The 8922-nt window shown below is 44.6% G+C and overlaps 1 protein-coding gene across 1 annotated transcript; it reads right to left on the bottom strand.

The window, feature by feature from the left end:
- Positions 1–604: 604 nt before the first annotated feature.
- On the bottom strand, positions 605–8644 carry LOC144121829 (uncharacterized). The gene is made up of 4 exons (XM_077655242.1): positions 7842–8644; positions 5556–5816; positions 4624–4884; positions 605–1888 (listed from the first exon to the last, which is right to left on the bottom strand). The coding sequence occupies exons 1-4, from the start codon at positions 8485–8487 to the stop codon at positions 1092–1094; spliced, it is 1965 nt and encodes a 654-aa protein (XP_077511368.1). The 5' UTR covers positions 8488–8644; the 3' UTR covers positions 605–1091.
- Positions 8645–8922: the final 278 nt, after the last annotated feature.

Below are 8922 nucleotides of genomic sequence, written 5' to 3'. Positions count from 1 at the left end.
ATGTAATGAGCACTACATGACGCAACAAGCACGGATTCGGGCAAAAGCACAGCACCGCAGGTCACCGCTAGGTCACCGCTAGGCACAGAAGCTGGAGTTTTAAATATTGTGTTGTAAATTATCGGCTCGCTTCTGAGGTCTTGTATGCGGCATGAACGCTCGTTGGCCTGTACTCTACATAATGCAGGCATTTTATAGACAACCTCAAACACCCTTTTCAGGGACCCTTTAAGGTAACGGAGTGAATTCCAAGAGAAGGCAAGTGTAGCGGGGATTGCAAGAGTCAGGTGAGTGGATGAGGTTTGGAAGTCTGTGGGGATAAGGTGGCCATAGCTTGCACAGGACATGGTTAATTGCAGAGATATGGGAGAGACCTTTGCCCTGCAGCGAGTGTAGTTAAGCTGATGATTATGGCCCTACTATACAGTATTTTTCAAATTAATATTTTATTAACAATTTGATGGGTAAACAAGCGCTAGTGAAATGACAAAGGCTTAAAGGTGCACTAAAGAGGAATCTCAACTGGTCTTTTTACCGCGGCGACTCTATCTACACGCCCCGGGCACTATTAGACACTTCGAATTATTGTCCTGTGCGGGCCATTTCCCTAATTTAAATCGGATTAAACCTCCCAGCTCCCGCCCTTTTTTGAACTCAACGCTGTAGGTAGGAGGAGTCAACCAACGCGTGGAGTGCCTTTCAGACAGTCTATAGTGGCGGCTTTGCATTCGCTTTTATTTAGTTTTTAGGAAATTTTTGTGAATAAATAGTTTCAGTCGTAGACAACATAGCCATAAATTAGGCCCATGGAAATAAAAATACATGTGGACTCTTTTGATTTACGTATCACTCCGCCAATGACAGAGCGGCAAGCCGCCACGGGGCTGGCTCCACGCGTTGGTTGACTCCTCCTACCTACAGCATTGAGTTCAAAAAAAGGCGGGAGCCAAGACATTTGATTTAAATTACGGAAAATGGGTGCACAGGACAATAATTCGAAGTTTCTAAGAATGCCCGGAGTGTGTAGAAAGAGTTCTCGCGGTAAAAAGACGAGTTCAAATATCTCTTCAGTGGACCTTTAACACTGCCTCCTAGTCTCGTTCAATGAGGTTTGGAATTTTGCAAACATAATTTTCTTCATTGCTGAATGTGACAAAAATGCAAGGCTTGGCTACTCCACTGAGATTCAGCGCAACCAGTGGGAATTCTAGAGAAAAAAAACACTGCATTATGTGACCTGGCAAGTACAAATCGCAGTCTTCACAAACAATTTTCCTGCAGAGCAAAACAACTTCACCATTGCTTGGGGACCCCTCATCAACTACCTCGAAAATTCTCTTAATAACGAAAAATTCGCCATCTTGAGACTCAATGACACTACTGTCACTTTTGGTGCCCCTTTGGTACTGCTGGCTATGCATCACAGTTCCTCTATAAAAAAATCTGAAATATTCTTGCACTCGAGGAATGTTGTTGAGCATTAACTCCAGAGCAGCCCTTTCTGCTGGCAGAAGCAGAGGCACTTCCTTCGGCACTCCAAACATGCAGGCACCCTGCACATAGTGAGCCTTACTCACGTTAGGGTAATGAAGAAATTCACTGCACAACTGCTGGCTCCTCAGTGGAATTGCGTTCAAAGAAAGAACAAGGTGCAGTTCCTGACTCATGATTGCCCGCTCCAAGATTTGATCAGGCACTCCATTTGCTGCCGTCACCAGTTTAACGATGTGGCCGTTCCCACTCTCGAATCCAAAGGCAGAATGGGCCCACAAGGGTCCGAAGTTACGGGCGGCTTGGGTTAGATGCGTCAGCTGGTGCACATTGAAGCTCATGCACCGCTCCCCGTATAGTGCTGCAGCTCGGCACACGAAGCGTTGCAGGAGGCGATCTGAAAAAAAAAAAGAAAGCTATTTTACTTGTGGCATAGTCTTTCAATATATTTAATTATGCAGCTATGTGAACATTAGCCCACTACTCTAAAACTAAGATAATTCAGTACTGTTAACAAACCACTTTGACAAGAAGTTGCGCTACACCACCACTGAGGCAATGAGCTTTGGGAGTTGTGGTACCCCCGGTGGTGACCATGTTGGCATTGTGTACACCCAAGAAGCCCACATATATGCCGGCTTCGTAGGGCAGATGGCTTCCATCAGATCAGCACTATGGGCTGTGACTGCTGCACCTAACAGAGTATCCTGGATTCCTTGTTTTCTTGAAAAACGACAATTCCTCACAACAGCTAGCACAGAGCAGTTGTTACTACATGATGCAACGAGAAAGTGTGCAGCAACAAAGGTGTAGAAACGTGGAATAATTCCAGATAATTTGTCAAACATCAACCTTTGACAATACATAAGAGTGGTCTTTTAATAATGTGCCATTTATGCCGGAATATTGCCTATGCCTCATTTAATGTTTTCCGTGATAAAGAAAAGAAACAGAGCCAACAAGCGCCCGTCCTGTTTGTCTCCCTGCATCCGTGTCTGTTTAGCGCTATGTGGCAAGCAAGCTGGCATGTTCAGTCATCGAACAAATGTTCAGGCCAGTACAGAGAAAGCAGTAAGTCGCATGGTAAGTGCTCTGGCTGTTAAAATCATATGCTGTAACAAAAAAAATTCAGAAGCAATCCTCTCAAAAATTCACTTGAAATTAAACACTCAAAATCTTCCCGATTCAGCCCTTTCTCATTTCACACTGAAAAAGGGTTTGTCACAGCTGAAAACATCATAGCCCTTTTGTACTGCTCGGCTTTCTTGCTGGTAAGCCACGATTCACTAAGTGGATATATTTATGAGTTTATTGCTGTAAGAATAAGAAACAGAAAAACAAGCACTTGACTCTTGTTTAAACAAAGAGGATGATGAAGACAGCAAGTTTGTGATATCTGCCTTTTTCATAAACCCCTCTGTGTTCTACATGCAAACAGGCTCCCAAATTAATTCTGGTTTGAAGTTTGCTACAAGTGGGCATAGTGGCATCCTACAAGTGAGATGCTTGCTGTGTGAAATAGAGGTCACTGGCAGGTCCCTTTCATTCGCTGGCTAGCTTTGCCCAAAATGACCATTAATGTTTCATTGGCATGCAGAACACCGCTGCATACAGTTAGCATGTGCTCCTGTAAGAAAAACATTATTGGTATTACTAATGTAAGAAATGAAAATGAACGAAATGCTGCTGTTTTGGTGCCATATACTTACAACTGGGCACTGCTCATGCAGTAAATTACAGCGGAGGCCTTATCATAAATGCATCCTACTGCTTCATTTTTGTTTCCTAAATGATTCATTTTTCTTGCGATTTTGTAGACAGTGCGCATGCACACAAACACACACACACACACTACTACAAGGTACGGTCACTTTGGTTTGGTTTGTAGGGGTTTAACGTCCCAAAGCAACTCAGGCTATGAGAGACGCCGTAGTGAAGGGCTTCGGAAATTTCGACCACCTGGGGTTCTTTAACGTGCACTGACATCGCACAGTACACGGGCCTCTAGAATTTCACCTCCATCGAAATTCGACCGCCGCGGCCGGGATCGAACCGTCTTTCGGGCCGGCAGCCGAGCGCCATAACAACTCAGCCACCGCGGCGGCCCGTACGTCACTTTGAGACATTATGTTCAGTGCCATCTAGCCTGTTAGTAGCATTGCATGCTTTTCTATGCTGTAGCGACACTACACTCTGGATTGTGTGAACTGAGAAACCGCAGGCCTAGGAAAGATTATATTTTTGCTAAGAACACAGTTAACACCCTGTACCTTTCATTGTTAGAATAATTTTTTGGAGAATGAAAAGAAAGCCAGGCACTTTAATAAATATGGGCAACAATTTTTTTTTGTTGCATGTTTCTTTGTAATGATGCATGAGACATTAGTATACATGAATCACCTTTTGGTACTCACAAACAATTCCTCTGTACTTTACAACTAAATTTCTTCTCATGCTGTTTTTGTTTTAACAACAATGGCTGCAATGTCAAAGGTCAGTATACGTCACATGAGGCATGAAAAAACTGCAATATAATGACTACTTCGTCATTTGAATTCAGTACAACACCAAAGCAAGCCTGTTTCAAGAACCGGAATGACAATGAATGAAGCAGCAGAGATAATACTGCAGTTTTCAAGCCTCATGTAGCCTATACTAACTTTTTAGGTGACAGCCATCGTTCTGGTGTTGAAACAGCAACAGCATGACACAAGAAATGCAATCATGAACTATTCATCAGTCATAGTTGGCAGATGTCACGTGCTGATCTATGTAATGCCTTACACATAATTAAAAAGAAAAATCATGCCATCAGAACTTGGTGTATATGCTGCTTTAACCAGCTAGCAGACTTGGGACGAGCCAGGCTTGTCATAAGCAGACTGTCATTTCTGGGTATTAAGAGTCCAGCTTGTGCATTTTCTGGCAATCTGTGTCTGCTTTATGGAAAGTAGGGCTCGTCCAAAGTATCTTTTTGGTTGCCACAAGATGGAAGCAAAGGTACCAAAGGACCATTCCGGTACCACTGTAGAATAAATATCTATTAGAGGATTAATCCAGAGTGCATATAAAATCTTAAGGTTGGAATGCAGAATGAAATAACTATGCTCCAGACAGAATATTTGGCCTCACCTGCATAACTGATGGCAGCAGATGAAAGTTGCTCTTGTAGAAGTATAAAAATTGCCTCGCAGAGAAGAGCAAAGTGCCTCAAAAATTGAGCAGGGAGGGTGTTCAGGCAACACGGCACACAGTAAAAAAGCAGCCAGTTTCGCCACTCGTGTGCTTTCCAGAAGTGCCTCTCCTGGATTGTGCGAGGCAGACGGGTGACGTGATGTGGTGGTCGAATGCTGGTGAGACGTTTGTTGAGGGCATTCACGGTACTTGGCCGTCCTGCAAATGCAATCATTATAAGTGACCCATCAGTAGTGCTATGCGAGAGTGCACAGTTTTTTCCTATAGTCAAGTTTTTTCCTATAGACAATTCAAGAAGACAGCGGCTTTTACCCATCAAAGGACCCCCTTCCAGCCAACGGCGTCACCTGATTCTCATAACCTTGCTAGCGTGGCAATGCAGGGAGCAGCGCCACAATGAAAAGAGGAGTCTATCCCTGGACACAGTGGGAAGGGATTACCCCCTTTCGTCTGCCACTCCCTGCTTGGTCACATCAGCAGGGTCATGAGAATTGGCCGACTCCACTGGCTGGAAGGGCCCCTTTGACAGACAAAAGCCGCTGCGTTCTTAAGTTGTATCCGTCTATAAGTGCTGTCCATAAATGCTTGAATGTATGCAGTCTGTTTCTCGGCACATGGGTAAATATGCATGCATGTCAACTAAACCTTGTTACAGTACTATGCTCGTTTTGTACTGTCACTTCATCAGTGTCCATACTTTGCACTCCTGTACCTTTTCTGAATATGTACCAATAAGCCTAGCTACAAGAACTGCTTAGTATGCATGTTATGTTAGGTGCAATTCTTGAAAGAGCAACAAAGCATAGTTCCCTACACAGCCTTATGTCAGCTAGAAAACACGAAAACCCAGGTCATGAACAAATACTCACCTATGTAGTACTTCTCACGGCACCTGGATGGATCAAACCAGTACTCTGTGAACTGCCTTGTCACACCAAGCAGCACACAGTGCATATATTCAACCGTATAGCACGACACAAGGTCAAAGTACTTCAAGGACCACAAAGGTGATGGTCCTTTTAGGCCATTGACCGATGTCTTCTGCAGCATGGCAAGCTTCATATTCTTTCGGACACCCTTTGATGTCCTCTCCTCTGCTGGTGGCTCAGTGCTGGTATAAAGGCGCCGTCCTGAAAAAAAATTGGAAAATTGGTTTTCAAGGAAGGGAAAGTTGTAGTAATTGTCTCACATCTAGGCCAACACCGAAACCACTGCTTAAGAGAAGGAAGGAAGGTGGGAGCGAAAGAAGGAGAAAAAGAGGTGCCGTAGTGGAGGTCTCCAGAATAATTTCAACCACCTGGGGATCTTCACATGCACTGACATCGCACAACATATAGACGCCTTTTTGCATTTCGCCTCCATTGAAACGTGGCCACGGCAGCCGGGTGCCAACCTGGGAACTCCGACTCAGTAGTCGAGTACCCTTCCTAAACTGCCATAATGATCACCTGAGATTAAGGCCACAATTGTACAAAGAAAACATTGAAAAAAACGAAATCCACCAAAAGGCTACAACAAAGCATAACATGTTTACTGTCCAGTAAGGTTCCCAAAGAGATTCTACTACAAAATGCACAATTTCTGTAGTACTGCCAAACTTTTCTACGATAAAAATGGCAATGCACCTGATACTCCAAAGTCAAATACTAGTGCTGCTGGCAAGACCTTGCCTATATATCTGCTGGACGTTTCAAAAGTGGATGTTCCATAATTTAAACCCAAATTGTTTTCTTTATTCCAAGCCATCTTTTAAAATGTTTGACGCCACGCCACACACTCTGCACTAATAGTTTATGATGTGTAATGAACTTCTGGTGGTTTTCAGTTGGTTCACTTCAACACTGCTGCTCAGTGAATTGTTTGCAAATAAAGGAAAGGAATCAATGTAAGCAAGAAAGCTTTAAGGTCATCAGCACAGTGAAAAATAGTCATGGCTGTAGGTTAAACATCTCTTGAAGGACTCTTACTACAGTATACAAGAATGCGAAAGATCTTACGTAAAGAATGGGTGCCTCTCATGTTGAAACAAAAAGACAGCCTAGTACTCTTCTTTAACTACACTCTTTCAGCAACAGGCGTAGGTTAAGTGCTGATGTAACCCATAAACTCTTACCCAGCTGTTCACTACCTTTGGACTACTAATTGCAGTCGAATACAACTGAAGAATGAGCAGCTTTTCCCCGTCAAACGACCCCCTTCCGGCCATGGCGTCCGCTGATTCTCATGAACCTGTTAGTGTGAATATGCAAGGGGGGGACTATCCCCTTTCATCTGCTACTCCCTGCATTGTCACGCTAGCAAGCTCATGATAACTGCCCGATGCCACTGCTTGGAAGAGGGTCCTTTGACAGCGAAAATCCACTTTGTTTCTGAATTGTAACCAACTGAAGCTTACTAAGAGAGAGTCGTGTACTAACAGCACAAGTGCCATCTCTTGTTTTGGTTGCCTTTAGCTGCCGAAAGGAAGCTGGTATATGCCACCTCTTTAATGACATAACAAACCAGTGCACAATGTTAATGGTGCTGCAGACCACTGCAAAGAAATCTATCATAAACAACAGGTGCTATGATGTGACTGCAACTTCTTTGCTGACAAGGTGGCCAACAGGCCATGGCCTGGCTCTAAGACAAACTGCTGATTGGACATTACACCGCCCTCAAACAGTGCCTGCTTGTTGAGAAAAATCATCTAAAACAGCATATATGGTGACTCTGCATGCAGCTCAAGCAGGTAGGCAAGTGTAGCAATTGGCATCAACAACACCACTAGCTCTTGAACAGATCGCAGTACAGAACTTTGCTGCAAACTGGCCATGCGTCTGAAGTTCTACATAGATCGAAGGGCCATCATGAATGTTAACAAGTATATGGTCTAAAAATGGAGTTATGGCATTTATTAGCGCTCCTCTCGGCTCCCAAAGGTGACAAAAGCTGAGGACAGTACTTGCAGAGGTATCATTCAACTCTCTTCGAGCAAGGTACACAGATAGTAGTCCAATTTTGCAATACCAGCACAAGCAAACCGGATTACATTGATGAGCAGTGGCAGTGGCTTTAAATATGCAAAATTAGTTTTGTTGAGCAATCACTAAACTACCAGCAACAGGATGGCTCGAAGGCACTAATAATAAATATTAGTGGAGTGGCGTTCTTACCTTCTTCCAGTTTCCCACATGCTAGGCACCAGGGGCAACCGAAAAGACCATTAAACTGCGTGTGGTTGCCAACAGATGCTCTTGCAGGGGCATCCACACACACACACGCAATGTACACTTTCGAAGCCACAGCTGCAGCCCCATGTTGCCAGACAACCTCACCAACAGCCTGCACTGCCTTCACAAATTCTCCCACAAACAGCATCATGTCAGGGTGTTTCCGTCCAAACCACAAGCCAGCAAGAAAAGAATTCTCCATGCGATGAGGCTGTGGTAGTTCATTGACACACACCTGAATAGGCCAGACTGATGAATTATTGGACTTGAAGAGTGGGCTGCCATCAGTGTTCACTGTCAATGTGAAATCACTCCACTTTAGGAGTCCCTGTTGACGCATTCCTTTGCACACTGCCGCATTGCCAATGTCGGTTATTATTTTACTTCCAGAACTAGCTGCCTCAGCCAATTTTGACATATTTGCAAACAGTAAACTTCCAACTTTGTCTGTGACAAGGTGAAGCTGTTCTTTAAGGTTCAAGAGAGCAAAAAAACAGCCTCTTTTCTTGACAGTGCGCCATTCTACTTGTGTTTTGCACACTTTGCAAGAAAGCATCTGACTGTCACTGCAGGCCTGGAGGAGTGACATGCACACTTCGCAGTAGAAGTGGCGCTGAACGAGACTTGCACATTTCCCTGCCCACAACTTTCTGAACAGGTATTTTGAGTGCGGTAGGCCCGACCGTTGATACCCGAACAAGGCATCTACCAACTTCAGCAAGTCGTCAAGCGCTGACCAAGTCAGCCCGTTAGCCACAACAAAGGCCATTATGAGAACAACTGCCTCAGCCAATGTCGTCGACGAGACAGGCAGTGTTTTGCGCCCGAATTCCTGCATACATTCAGAAAGAAGCTCTGCGCTGTCAAATTGTGGCACAGTACTACCGTGCGGCACAGCGGCACCGTCGTCTTCGCCGTCATCCGGGTCACCGTACTCGCTGCTGCTGCTGCTGCTGCTGCAGTCACCCTCGCTTGTGGCATCCATTCGCGGTTCTATTTCGTCAGTGTGCGACAGAGAACTATT

This window comes from Amblyomma americanum, chromosome 2 (assembly GCF_052857255.1).
Source record: "Amblyomma americanum isolate KBUSLIRL-KWMA chromosome 2, ASM5285725v1, whole genome shotgun sequence".
NCBI lineage: Eukaryota > Metazoa > Arthropoda > Arachnida > Ixodida > Ixodidae > Amblyomma > Amblyomma americanum.
The sequence above is the reverse complement of the archived record's forward strand: the minus strand, read 5'-3'. Positions and strand labels throughout refer to the sequence as shown.

Bases quoted from the DNA above. Each gene is read 5' to 3' on its own strand.
- LOC144121829 (XM_077655242.1), bottom strand. From the start codon at position 8,487: ATGTCACTCCTCCAGGCCTGCAGTGACAGTCAGATGCTTTCTTGCAAA. The intron at 5,817-7,841 runs GTAAGAACGCCA...ATTTTTTTTCAG, and splicing joins ATGTGGGAAACTGGAAGAAG to GACGGCGCCTTTATACCAGC. The intron at 4,885-5,555 runs GTGAGTATTTGT...TTGCATTTGCAG, and splicing joins CCGTGAGAAGTACTACATAG to GACGGCCAAGTACCGTGAAT.